Source organism: Hemitrygon akajei, chromosome 23 (genome assembly GCF_048418815.1).
Source record: "Hemitrygon akajei chromosome 23, sHemAka1.3, whole genome shotgun sequence".
Classification (NCBI taxonomy): Eukaryota; Metazoa; Chordata; class Chondrichthyes; order Myliobatiformes; family Dasyatidae; genus Hemitrygon; species Hemitrygon akajei.
In genome coordinates, this window is record NC_133146.1 from 64,407,264 (window position 1) to 64,422,126 (window position 14,863).

The window sequence follows — 14,863 nt, forward strand, 5'->3', positions numbered from 1 at the left end:
ACACTGTTTTGTAAGATTGCTTTTGATTTAGTTTTTATTACTGTGTTCTTTATGATTGTTTTTTTGGTGCTGCATTGGATCCGGAATAATAATCATTTTGTTCTCCTTTACGTTTGTATACCGAAGTATGACAACACTCTTGAATCTTGAAAATGCTGGCAGTTGTCTGCAGACAGGACTGTTTGGCTGAACATAACCAACAGAAATTTCGGCAGCAATTTTAGGATTTAAATGCTTTCAATTAGATAGCATTAGTGTTTTATACAAAATTAAACTTTGGAATGTTTTGTTCATTCGCTACCATCAGGTCACTAACTCTGGACCATGTCTGCACCATATTACAATTGTAGAGCTTGAGGATATTGCCTTATACTACCAAGTTACATGACCCCTGTTTTGAATGACATTGTTCAATGAGCAAAAATTTAAATAGGCACCCATTATATTTTTACTAAATAATTTCCAATAGACTGAAATGACAATCAGAAAGAAAATAGCTAATTCAATTATCAAAAGGAAAATATTTTCCTTTAAATATTAAATGAGAGAGTAGCAAGTTCAAATCGAGGTATACATATAATTAAATTTATCAACATCCTAAATAGATTATACTTTCTCAAAGCATTTTTTGTTCTCTTAACCTAATTTATTTATAATGATCTTTAGCCATCAGCTGTCACAACTGGCCTCCCACAGTCAGTAGCCTGATCAAACTAAAACTGCTGCATTTTGACTGACCGATGCCTGAGATAAATTACTAATTGATTATTAGAAGTTAACAGGAACTGAACTTGCAAAAACAAGTTTAGAAATATTTTACAAAGCCTCCTGACATAATGCAGGCATTATCACCTGGGTTATGATAGTTTTCCTGCCTCACATTATGGCACAGCTTAAAACCACCCTAGCCTTAACTTCTCCCCATCTTTGTAACCTCCCATAGCCTCTTAACCTTTTCAATCGTGTTCCTCCACTTCCAGCCAGTTGTGCATACTCCAACTTTCATCACTCTGCTACTGACTTACTGACCTTTTCCAAATCTCAAAGATGATACCATTATGAACACTATATATCTCTATAAATTACTAGGCTAAAAGCTTAATATTTTTAGTGGAACTCTATTTTCCAAAAAAAAAGGCATACTTTAGATTAGGACCACAAGAGAAAGAGTATAAAAAAAGATGGACTGTATTGATCAAAGCACATGTATGTGTCACCATATACAACCCTGAGGTTCATTTTCTTGTGGGCATTCACAGTTAATACAAGAAACACAATACAATCAATTAAAGACAGGATGGACAAACAGGCAATGTGCAAAAGTCAACAAACTGTGCAAATACAAAGAAAAAAGAAATAATAATTATTATAATAAGCATTTTTAAAATTCATTTACAGGATGCGGGGGTCACCAGCTAAGCCAGCGTTTACTGCCCAATCCTAGTAGCCCTCGAGAAGATGGTGATGAGCTGCCTTCTTGAGCCATTGCAGTCCCTGAGGTGTAGGTACACCCAGTGCTTTTAGGGAGGGAATTCCATGATTTTGAACCAGCGACTATGAAGGAACGGCGAGAAGCTTCCAAGTCAGGACGGTGAGTGATTTGGAGGGGGATTTTCAAATGGTGGTGTTCCCAGGTACCTGCTGTCTCATCCTTCTAGATGGTAGTGGTCGTGGGACTGGAAGGTGCTGCTTTAGGAACTTTGGTGTGTTGTTGCAGTTCATCTTGTAGATAGTACACACTGCTGCAACTGTTTGCAACTGGTGGAGAGATGGGTTGCTTGTGGAAGGGGTACCAATCAAGTGGTCTGCCTTGTACTAGTGGTGTTCCTTGGGATCAGTTATTAGGACAGTTACTTTTCACTTTGTTTGTCAGTGATTTAGATCATGGAATTAATGGGTTTGTGGCAAAGTTTGCAGATGACACGAAGATAGGTGGAAGGATAAGTAATGCTGAGGAAGCAATGCAATTGCAGCAGGACTTGGACAAATTGGAAGAATGGGCAAAGGAGTGGCAGATAGAATACAGTGACGGGAAATGTATGATAATACATTTTGAATAAAAGAATAAAAGTGCAGACTATTATCTAAATGGGGAGAATATTCAAACGGCAGAGGTGTAGAGGGAATTAGGAGTCCTTGTGTAAGACTCCCAGAAGGTTAATTTATGGGTTGAATCTGTGCTGAAGGTGGCAAATGCAATGTTGGCATTCTTTTCAAGGAGAGCAAAATATAAAAACCAGGAGATAATGCGGAGGCTTTATAAGACATTAGTCAGGACACACTTGGAGTATTTTCAACAGATTTAAGCCCTATATCTCAGAAAGGATATGCTGTCATTGGAGAGAGTCCAGAGGAGGTTCACAAGGGTGATTCTGGGAATGAAGGGGTTAACATATGAGGAGCGTTTGACAGCTTTGGGCCTGTACTCACTGGCATTTAGAAGAATGTGGGGGGGCGAGGGGGGTTCTCATTGAAACCGACTGAACATCGGAAAGATCAGATAAAGTGAATGTGGAGAGGATGTTTTCAATGCTGGGGGTGTCCAGAACTAGAGGTCACAGCCTCAAAATTAGGGGGATGACCATTTAGAACAGAGGTAAGAAGGAATTTTTTTTTAGCCAGAGAGTAGTGAATCAGTGCAATGCTCTCCCACAGACTGTGGTGGAGGCCAAGTCTGTGGGTATATTTAAGGCTGAAATTGATCATTTCCTGATCAGTCAGGGCATCAAAGGATATGGTGAGAAGGTAGGTGTAGGGAGTTGACTGGCATCCGGGATCAGCCATGATGGAATGGCAAAGCAGACTCGATGGACTGAATGGCTTGATTCTGCTCCTATGTCTTATGGTAAGGTGGCTCAATTATTGAAAAATTGAATCAAATCCTTAGAAAGAGCTGATAAAGGATCAGAAGATGCAGAATCCTTGTGGGTAGAGTTAAGAAACTGCAAGGTTAAAATGACCCCCGAACAGTAACCAGGATGTGAGATACAAATTTCAAAGAGACATAGAATAGTATGTAATAAGGACAATATTATGATAGTTATAGGGGATTTCAATATGCAGGTAGATTGGGAAAAAAATCAGATTGGCGTTGGATCCCAAGAGAGGGATCCTACAAAGCAATGCCTACAAAATGCCTTTTTGGAGTAGCTTGTGATTGAGCCCACTAGAGAAAAGCAATTCTTGATTGGGTATCACTTAATGAACCAGATTGGATTACAGAGCTTAAGGTAAAGGAACCCTTAGGAGACAGTGATCATAATATAAACACAAAAATATCGGTCTGTAACACACACAAATTGCTGGAGAAACTCAGGTCAGCCAGTCCTGAAGAAGGGTCTCGGACTGAAACGTAAATTGCTTATTCATTTCCATAGATGCTGCCTGACCAGCTGAGTTCCTCCAGTGATCATAATATGGTAGAATTCACCTTTGCAGTTTGAGAGAACAAAGATAAAATCAGATGTATCAGTATATATTGATGTGTAAAGGGAATGACAGAAGCATCAGAGAGGAGCTCACCTAAGTTGACTGGAAAGTTGACACCAGCAGGAAAGACAGAACAATAGCAATAGATGAAGTTTCTGAGGGCAGTTGGAAAGATGCAGGATAGATTATCCCATAAATGAAGGATTCTAAAAGGAGGATGAGGCAACTGTGGGTGACAAGGGAAGTCAAAGGCAGCATAAAAGCTAGAGAGAGGGTATGAAAAAAGATTGGGAAGCTTTTAAAAACTAACAGAAGGCAATTAAAAAACAAGGAGAGAAAAGATAAAATATGAAGGTAAGCTAGCCAAAAATATCAAAGGGGGTATTGAAAGTTTATTTTTATCAGATATATATATAAAGAGTAAAAGAGAACTGAGAGTGTATATTGGACCACTGGAAAATAATGCTTGAGAGGTAGCAATGGGGGATAAAAAATGCCATATGAATTTAATAAATATTTTGTATAAGGCTTCACTGTAGAAGACACTAGCAGTATGCCAGAAAATTGAGAATGTCAGTGAGCAGAAATGAGTGTAGTTGCCATTACTTAGAAGTAGGTGCTTGGGAAGTTGAAAGGTCTGAAGGTAGATAAGTCACCTGGACCATATGAACTACACCCTAGGGTTCTAAAAGAGGTAGCTAAAGAAATAGTGGATACATTAGTAATAATCTCTAGATTCTGGAATGATTCTGGAGGACTGGAAAATTGCAAATGTCACTCCATTCTTTAAGAAGGGAGGAAAGCAGAGGAAGGGAAATTGTAGGTCAGTTAACCTGACTTCAGTGTTTGAGAAGATATTAAGAGTCCACCATTAAGAATGAAGTTCAGGCACATTATAAAGTGTATGCCAAACTCAGCATGGTTCCCTTCAGAGTAGATCTGTTGGAATTCATTGAGGAAATAACAGGCAGGATAGACAAAGGAGTGTCAGTGAATGTTGTTTACTTAGAATTTCAGAAGGCCCATGACAAGGTGTCCTGCTTAACAAGGTGGGAGCCAATGGTATTACAGGAAAGATACTAATTAAAATGGATAGAGGGTTAGCTGCCTGGCAGGAGGCAGACTGGGAATAAAGAGGGCCTATTCTGGTTGGCTTTCGGTGACAAGTGGTGTTCCGCAGGAATCGCTATTGGGACCGCTTCATTTCATGTTATATGTTAAGAGCTTGGATAATAGAATTGACGGCTTTGTGGCCAAGTTTTTAGAAGATATAAAGATTGGTGGAGGGGCAGGTACTGTTGAGGAAACAGGGAGTCCAGGAAAGACTTGGACGGATTGGGAGAATAAGCAAAAAACTGACAGATGCAATGTAGTGCCAGTAAAGTGAATGGTCATGCATTTTGGAAGAAGAAATAAAGGCATAGCCTATACCCTAAACAGGGTGAAAATTCAAAAATCAGAGCTGCCAAGGGACTTGGGAGCCCTTGTGCAGGATTCCCTGAAAGTTAACTTGCAGGTTGAGTCACTGGTAAAAAAGGCAAATGCGCTGTTGGCTTTCATTTCATGATGGCTGGAATATAAGAGCAAGGATTTGATGGTAAGGCTTTATAAGACATTGGTCAGAGGGTACAGAGGATGTTGACAAGAATAATTCCAGGAATGAAAGGCTCATCATATGAGGGGCGTTTGGTGGTTCTGTGTCTGTGGTCGCTGGGGTCTAGAAGAATGAGAGCGAATCTTATTGAAACCTATCGAATATTGATGGTCTAGGTGGTGTGGATATGGAGAGGATGTTTCTGGTAGTGGGAGAATCAAGGACCAGAGGGCACAGCCTGAGAATAGAGGGACATCCATTTAAAACAGAAATTAGAAAGAATTCCTTTTGTCAGAGGGTGGTGAATCTGTGAAATTCATCGCCACAGATGGCTCTCAAGTCACTGAGCATATTTAAAGCAGAAGTTGATAGGTTTTTGGTTAGGGAAAGTGTTTAAAGCTACAGAGACAAGGCAGATGAATGGGTTTGAGAGGAAAACTGGACCAGCCATGATGAAATGGAAGAGCAGAACCAATGGGCCAAATGGTCTAATTCTCCTCCTAATTCTTACGGTCTTATGGAAAGGGATAATTAATCAGCCATGATGGAATGGCAGAGTAAACTCGATGGGTTGAGGTGCCTAATTCCGCTCTTATGCCTTCTAGTTAGGGTTAATAATTTGTGGGCGCTGGAAGCAGGGTGACACTTACAGGCTGCTCCAAGCACATCATGTGACTATGTTGGTCATTGAAGCAAACAATGTATTTCACTTGATGTTTTTGCATACAAGCTAATCTTTACCCTTTAAATCTTTCTCTCATGATCTAATAGCAGAAATTGATTCAGGCACTAAATCATTCTTAAGCTTTCAGAACAGAAAATTATGTCCAAAATACTGCTTCTGCCAACTTACTCTGTTGGAAGAAGTTTGTATAATCTGTAGATGAAGATAAATTAATGTAAAGGAATGCAATTTACAATTCTGAAACATTCTTTGAATATATCCAAATGGGATATTGGATTTCTTTCTGGATGTCGTAATTGCAGTTATTTCTAAAAGTACTGTTTGTAACTGCTGTAAGGAAATCCATACTATAAAACCATCTAACATTAAACTGAGAAATGATGCAAAAGCTTTTCTCGTTATATTGAAATTATTTATTTTAAGGCATGTCAAACAATGCAACCAGGTATCTGCAGGAGTTTGAATCAGTCCGTTAGGGTGGAAAATAAGGCAAGCAGTGATCTTGTCATTACTGTTCTAATAAGGAACTTTACTCTGGGAATATTGGTATAGTTACTTTCACATCTATTGTTTTACTCCCTTGTCTAACCTTTAGTATTTAATTAGGTATTAAGGAGTTTTCAAAAAACTCTCAACTGGCAGCTACTCCTGTTTAAATATCACTTTTTGGAAACAGATACTGGCATTAGTTCAGAGATGGCAGTAGATCTAATTATTATACACACACCCAGAACGAAGGGTACCTAATGAGGGGGAACAGAAAACAAATTTATCCTGAAACTTCAATGACAACCACATGAATTATGTACCAAATGAATCTATGCAAAATGAAAGAATGGTGTGGAGCCAACTTGGCACTCTTCCGTGTACAGATAATTTTATAGTATCCCCTTGCCATTAAAACATCTTCATTAAAATTTAATAAAAACATGATATTTTAACAACTGTAATTAAACAGGAAATTTATTTTACACTTTACATAAAAATAAAAGTTCCCAAAATAATTGAAAGAACATGACATAAGTCAGATCTTGACACTAGTTGTCAGAATATTTACAGCAATTGCCAATTCATTGCAGTTAATCTTATAAGATTACAGCCTGCAACTATATTTTAAATTGGGTAATGGCTACACATTTGAACAGCTTCACTGAGATTCTCAATATAGTTATGTTGACTGATTCTTTGATAGGCAGTTTAAGTCCCGTTACCAAATATAATATTTTGGATAATATACTGAATAAGAATTTTGCATCAGTCTTCTCCGTGGAAGACACTAACAGTATGCTGGAAATTTGAGAGTGTCAGGGGGCAGAAGCAAGTGCAGCTGCTATTACTAAGGAGAAGGTGTTTGGGAAACTGGAAGTTCTTAAAGTAGATAAATCACCTGGACCAGATGGACTACATCCCAAGGTTCTGAAAGAGGTAGCTAAAGAGATTGAGGAGGCAATAATAATGATCTTTCAAGAATCACTAGATTCTGCAATACTTCCGAAGGACTGGAAAATTGCAAATGTCACTCCACTCTTCAACACGGGAGGGAGGCAGAAGGAAGGAAATTATAGGCCAGTTAGACTGACTTCAGTGGTTGGCTGGATGTTGGAGTCAGGTTACTTCGAGGCACATGATAAAGTCAGCATCAACACGTACAACACGCTGGAGGAACTCAGCAGGTCGGGCAGCATCTGTTGAAATGAGCAGTCAATGTTTCGGGCCGAGACCCTTCGTCAGGACTGAAGAAGGAGGGGACAGGGGCCCTATAAAGAAGGTGGGGGGGAGGGTGGGAAGGACTCCTGATGAAGGGTTTCGGCCCGAAACGTCGTCACTACCTCCTCACATAGATGCTGTCTGGCCTACTGAGTTCTGCCAGCATTTTGTGTTTTTAAGGTAAGTGCAATGTCAGCATCCATTTTGACAGACCTAGAATATAAAGCAAGGATGCATAGCTGAAGCTTTATAAGGCACTGGTGAAGCATCACTTGAAGTACTGAGAGCAGTCTTGGATCCCTATCTAAGAAGGATGTGCTGACAGTGGAGAAGGTTCATGAGAATGATTCTGGGAAAGAAAGGGTTATCGTATGACGAGTGTTTGATGGCTCATTAAGTCGAGGGATAGAGTTTAAGAGTCGTGAGGTAATGATGCAGCTCTATAAAACTCTGGTCAGGCCACACTTCGAGTACTGTGTCCAGTTCTGGTCGCCTCACTATAGGAAGGATGTGGAAGCATTGGAAAGGGTACAGAGAAGATTTACGAGGATGCTGCCTGATGTAGACGGTATGCATTATAATCAGAGATTAAGGGAGCTAGGGCTTTACTCTTTGGAGAGAAGCAGGGTGAGAGGAGACATGATAGAGGTATACAAGATATTAAGAAGAATAGATAGAGTGGACAGCCAGTGCCTCTTCCCCAGGGCACCACTGCTCAATACAAGAGGACATGGCTTTAAGGTAAGGGGTGGGAAGTTTAAGGGGGATATTAGAGGAAGGTATTTTACTCAGTGAGTGGTTGGTGCGTGGAATGCACTGCCTGAGGCAGTGGTGGAGGCAGGTACACTAGTGAAATTTAAGAGACTACTAGACAGGTATATGGAGGAATTTAAGGTGGGGGGTTATATGAGAGGCAGGGTTTAAGGGTCGGCACAACACTGTGGGCCGAAGGGCCTGTACTGTGCTGTCCTATTATATTAATTCGACTAATCTATTGGAGTTTTTCGAGGATGTAACCAGGAAGTTAGACAAGGGAGATCCAGTATAGTGTACCTCGATTTTCAGAAGGCATTTGATAAGGTCCCACATAGGAGATTGGTGGGTAAAATCAAAGCTCATGGCATTGGGGGGGGAAGACATTAACATGGATAGAAAACTGGTTGGCAGATAGAAAGCAAAGGGTAGCGGTGAATGGGTGTTTCTCGGAATGGCAGGTGGTGACTAGTGGGGTGCCACAGGGCTCGGTATTGGGACCACAGCTGTTTACAATTTACATCAACGATTTAGATGAAGGCATTGAGAATAACATCAGCAAGTTTGCTGATGATACTAAGCTGGGTGGCAGTGTGACATGTGATGAGGATGTTAGGAGAATTCAGGGTGACTTGGTTAGGCTGGGTGAGTGGGCAGATACTTGGCAGATGACGTTTAATGTGAATAAGTGTGAGGTTATCCACTTTGGGAGTAAGAACTGGAAGGCAGATTATTATCTGAACAGTGTAAAGTTAGGTAAGGGAGAAATACAAAGAGATCTAGGAGTCCTTGTTCATCAGTCACTGAAGGTGAATGAGCAAGTGCAGCAGGCAGTGAAGAAGGCTAATGGAATGTTGGCCTTTATTACAAAGGGAATTGAGTACAAGAGCAAGGAAGTCCTATTGCATTTGTACAGGGCCCTGGTGAGACCACACCTGGAGTATTGTGTACAGTTTTGGTCTCCAGGGTTAAGGAAGGACATCCTGGCTGTAGAGGAAGTGCAGCATAGATTCACAAGGTTAATTCCTGGGATGCCAGGACTGTCTTACGCAGAGAGGTTAGAGAGACTGGACTTGTACACGCTGGAATTAAGGAGATTGAGAGGGGATCTGATTGCAACAAATAAGATTATTAAGGGATTGGACAAGATAGAGGCAGGAAATATGTTCCAGATGCTGGGAGAGTCCAGTACCAGAGGGCATGGTTTGAAAATAAGGGGTAGGTCATTTAGGACAGAGTTAAGGAAAAACTTCTTCTCCCAGAGAGTTGTGGGGGTCTGGAATGCACTGCCTTGGAAGGCAGCGGAGGCCAATTCTCTGGATGCTTTCAAGAAGGAGCTAGACAGGTATCTTATGGATAGGGGAATCAAGGGATATGGGGACAAGACAGGAACCGGGTATTGATAGTAGATGATCAGCCATGATCTCAAAATGGCGGTGTAGGCTCCAAGGGCCGAATGGTCTACTTCTGCACCTATTGTCTATTGTCTATTCTATGTTCTATTTTTTGCATGATTTTAATCTATTCAATATATATATATACTGTAAATTGTTTTACTTATTTATTGCTATTATTTTTCTTATTCTATATGATGTATTTTGCATTGAACTGCTGCTGCTAAGTTAACAAATTTCACATCACATGCCAGTGATAATAAACCTGATTCTGAAACTGCTGCTTGGACGAGAGGGGCTGAGTTATTGGGAAAAGTTTGGCCACACTGCATCTTTACCTTGGAGCATAGGAGAATGAGAGGTGACTTGTCAGCAAATTATAAAATCATGAGGGCATGGATAAGGTGAACAATCTAATCTTACCCGCAGGGTTACGGAGTCCAAAGCTAGAGGGCACAGATACAAGATAAAAGGGGAGAGATTTACAAGACACAAGAGGTAACTTCAGAGGGTAGTGAGCACCACAGGAAGTGGCTGAGGTGGGTACAATCACCACAGTTAAGAGGCATTTGGATAGGTATATGAAGTGGAAGAGCTTGGAGGGTTATGGGCCAAACATGGGCAACTAGGACATATCAGGGAACAAGCTGTGGTTTGACATGGATAGTTAGGCTGCAGGGCCTATTTCAATGCTGTCTATGTTCTTCTGTGGAACTGCTCAATGTCATTCCAGTAATAGCTTCTCACAACATGGAAAGAGGCCATTCAGCTCCCACCATCCATCTATACCAAGGGTTAACCAACATGCAGCTCAGAGCTGTGGGATGAAACTACAATAGCTGGGTGAAACCCACAGTCATAGGGAGATCCTAACAACATTCAGACCCTAAACATGCCATCTTTGATCATCTATTGATCAATTTATCTCATATCCTTTGTTTTTAAATCTTTAGTTTTTTCAAAGATATTATGGCATTTTTCCATTTAAAGGTGTGATATGCTTGATGCCATTTATGATTTAGAATTTTTTTTGTTTTTCAATGATCAGATCTACTGAATAAAAGGCAACACAATCTATTATTATTGAACCAAAATCCTATTGCTAAAGGTCAACAATTTGCAATCGTACTGTGAGTGTGTGTTTTTATAAACAGGGAAAAGAGTAAGATTTGGACAATATGAGAGAAATGAGAGAAAAGACAGGAGACAGAAAGATGCATATTCAAGAGCAGGGATAAAGCAAGCCTGGGGAGTATTTTGACCACGACGTCAGTAGAATGAGTGGTCTATATCCATGAGATAAGTCTATTATTTCCTTGAACTATTTGTTACAGGGGATGAGCTTCAGTGATAAAAACAGAGAGGGGATGCCAGTCATCTTTTCTCTCTGGTCTGAAATAAGAATTTAATGACGTTATATATGGATGCAGAAAAGAACTTGAGCTCACTACATAATATACCCATTTTACTCCCCCTTCCATGAAAGATATATGAAGTGGTGGATGAAGGTTCTTCACTATTATTGCTTGAAATATGGCTAACTATGGGATCAGCCTAATTACTGTCTTATCCAACTGCTGCATAAATCTTATGTTTCCATTATCAACTGAGTGACAATGACCCAAGCTCTCAAATGCCTGCAGATTTAAAAGGAGTTGGGCATTAATTAAATAAATGTCTACATTAATGAAATGCAAAAGAGAATAATTGCACTTCTGCTGAATTATTTAAAGTCTCAGGAAGAAATAAAGAATTAACAGGAATACTGGGTTGATATTCTATCATTTCACCCTGGTATGTTCATTCAGATGTATTCCTGATGCACACTATGTATCAAATACTTCAAAACTGGCAGCCAGTAAATAAAGAAACTTTGCATAACTCCAATTATTATCACTCTTGGGTGCCACAATAGCATTGTGGTTGGTACAACGCTATTATAGCTTGAGGAGTTCAATTCTGGCACTGTCTGTAAGGAGACTGCATATTTTCTCCATGAGTCCATGAGTTTCCTCTGGGTACTACAGTTTCTTTTCACAGTCCAAAGGCATTTATGTTGGTAGGCTAATGGTCATTGTCAATAGTCCAGTGACGAGGCTAGGGTTAAATTAGGTTGGCTGCTGGCTGGCACAGCTCGCTGGGTCGGTGGGGACTGTTCTGTGCTGTACTTCTAAAATAAATAAATAATAGGTTAGAAGAGTCAGTATGAGAAACAATATTTGTATCTCGGTATATTCAGAGTTTTGTCTGAAAAAATCTTATTGAAAGAAAAGTAGAGGTTGCATTCTCTGAAAGTAATACAAGTTATAATGAATACGGGAGTCTTGGGATATAAATGTATCTTAATTTGCAAATTCTAAATTTTTAAAAGGACTCCAGACCAATTATAGAAAAAAGTGCCCTTAATAATACAAAACAAATAAATAATTAGAGGAAAAAGAATGTGTGAGTAAAATAGCAATTTTTGACAGAGAAAAAAAATCACATTTATTTAAGTTCCAGCCCCTCGCTCATTTTGTTGGGCACTGGTATGTGCCATGATCACTTGGCAAAAGAGATTTAATTAATTCTTCAACTCTGCTGAGACGTGTTCTACTTGAGTTAATCCACATCGGTTAACTTTTGAAGAAATTCATTCAAACTGTAGTAGCTGGAGTCAGTGATAGGTCTAAGTAATAAAGTAGACTTCACTATTTAATTAAAATTAGTTGATTAAATATAACTTAACCACAATTTTAAAAACCAAAATTGAGGAAGCATGACCATAAAATCAGATATATAATGGATCTCTACTTAAAATCAGTAAATACATTAAAAAATCAGTAGATTGCTAAAAATATGAAAGTAATCTACTTGTTCCCTTTACCCTAAAACTCTGGAATTCCGTCCCTAAACTTCTACAACTTTCTTTCCTTTCAGATGCTTCTTCAGACTTTTCTTTTTGAAGACCATTTAATTATCTGTCTTTTAAATCTCTTTGTGACTCAGATTTTGTATGACAGTTGCTCTGTGGAGTGCTTGAAGCATTACAAACATGCTATATGGCACAGTGCAAAATCTTACAGAAATGTCCAGTAAATGTATTGAAATTTCATCTCAGAAAGAATCTTCTTCGTTGGACATGACACATGCTAAAAATTTTGGATAGCTTTCTTCAGGCATAGAGTCACATTTCCTTATACTCACTGTGATTTTGTCCCCATAGTATTCAGAGTGATGCTCCTTGAAGGCTTTTCTTGCACGTTGATTATTACTTAAGCCATTGTGTTGGTCAGTGGATGCTTTGCTTCTTACATCTTCATAATACACTGGCTTTGTTAAACTAGAAGAACAGATTGAAATTTTTTTAATGTAACAATAAGTGTAACATTGTTTCAATGAAGTTCACTGACCTCATTAAACTGAATTCATTCTTGGTCTTATAATCTTGCTACATGGTGTCATGTTCATCATGACAACATAACATCATGTTCATTATAGTGTCAAGAATGACAGTGATAGTTTATTCACAGATGAGCTCAACCACTTTTATGCACCAACACACACAAAATGCTGGTGGAACACAGCAGGCCAGGCAGCATCTATAGGGAGAAGCACTGTCGACGTTTCGGGCCGAGACCCTTCGTCAGGACTAACTGAAAGGAAAGATAGTAAGAGATTTGAAAGTAGTGGGGGGAGGGGGAAATGTGAAATGATAGGAGAAGACTGGAGGGGGGTGGGATGAAGCTAAGAGCCGGAAAGGTGATTGGCGAAAGTGATACAGAGCTGGAGAAGGGAAAGGATCATGGGACGGGAGGCCTCAGGAGAAAGAAAGGGGGGGGGGGGGGGGGAAGCACCAGAGGGAGATGGAGAACAGGCAAACAACTAAATATGTCAGGGATGGGGTAAGAAGGGGAGGATGGGCATTAACGGAAGTTAGAGAAGTCAATGTTCATGCCATCAGGTTGGAGGCTACCCAGCCGGTATATAAGGTGTAGTTCCTCCAACCTGAGTTTGGATTCATTTTGACAAAAGAGGAGGCCATGGATAGACATATCAGAATGGGAATGGGACGTGGAATTAAAATGTGTGGCCACTGGGAGATCCAGCTTTTTCTGGCAGACCGAGCTTAGGTGTTCAGCGAAACGGTCTCCCAGTCTGCGTCGGGTCTCACCAATATATAAAAGGCCACATTCTTCTCCTATCATTTCGCATTTCCCCCCCCCCCCCCCACTAGTTTCAAATCTCTTACTATCTTTCCTTTCGGTTAGTCCTGACGAAGGGTTTCGGCCCGAAACGTCGACAGCGCTTCTCCGTATAGATGCTGCCTGGCCTGCTGTGTTCCACCAGCATTTTGTGTGTGTTGTTGTTTGAATTTCCAGCATCTGCAGATTTCCTCGTTTTTGCCCTTTTATGCACGCTCAGGGAGAGTAAAACTACAGCTATGAGGATCTCTACAGCATCCAGTGACTCTGTGATCTCTGTCTCAGAGGCCAACATCAGAAAGTCTTTCAAAGGGTGAACAGGCTTCGATGGAGTACCTGGTAGGGCTCTGAAAACCTGTGCCAACCAACTGGTGGATCTGTTCAAAAATATTTTCAATCTTTCATTCCTACAGCTGTAAGTTTCAAACTGCTTCAAAATGGCAACAATCATACCAGTGCCCAGCTGCAGAGTGAGTTTCCTTAACGACTTTTGTCCAGTAGTACTCACTACGGTAATGAAGTACTTTGAGAGGTTGATTATGGCTAGAATCAACTCCTGCCCAAGAAAGGAACTGACCCACTGCAATTTGCCCATCAGCCCAATAGGTCTACAGCAGATGCGATCTCATTGGCTCCTCACATGGCCTTGGATCACCTGGACAATACTAATACGTATGTCAGGCTGCTGTTTATTGACTACAGCTCAGCATTTAACACAATTATTCCTACAGGTCTGATCAAAAGCTCCAAAACCTGGGCCTACATACCTCCTTCTGCAACTGGATCCTTGACTTCCTCACCAGAAGATCACAGTCTTTGCAGATCTGAAATAACATCTCCACCTTGCTGTTAATCAACACTGACGCACTTCAAGGATATGTGCTTAGCCCACTGTTCTACTCTCTCTACACCCATGAATGTATGTCTAGACACAGCTCAAATGCCATCTATAATTTTGCTGACAACACAACTTATCGCTAGCAGAATTTCAGATGGTGATGAAAAGGTGTACAAGTGGGCGATAGATCAGCTGGTTGAGTGGTGACGCTGCAACAACCTTATACTCAATGTCAGTAAAACCAAAGAACTGATTGTGAACTTCAGAAAGGGTAAGATG

General features: G+C 40.2%; 1 protein-coding gene and 1 long non-coding RNA gene across 3 annotated transcripts in view; one reads left to right on the plus strand and one right to left on the minus strand.

The window, feature by feature from the left end:
- Nucleotides 1-14,863, minus strand: part of rab11fip2 (RAB11 family interacting protein 2 (class I)) — a 147,425-nt gene that overhangs the window by 16,419 nt on the left and 116,143 nt on the right. For both annotated transcript variants that reach the window (XM_073027852.1, XM_073027851.1), the window contains exon 4: nucleotides 12,749-12,884. In XM_073027852.1, coding sequence (XP_072883953.1) covers nucleotides 12,749-12,884 — 136 coding nt within the window. The remainder of the gene's footprint in view (nucleotides 1-12,748; nucleotides 12,885-14,863) is intronic.
- The window catches only part of LOC140715512 (uncharacterized), a 32,958-nt gene that overhangs the window by 10,029 nt on the left and 8,066 nt on the right, over nucleotides 1-14,863 (plus strand). Inside the window, exon 3 of the long non-coding RNA XR_012096144.1 lies at nucleotides 1,399-1,591. This is a non-coding gene — a long non-coding RNA (uncharacterized lncRNA). The remainder of the gene's footprint in view (nucleotides 1-1,398; nucleotides 1,592-14,863) is intronic.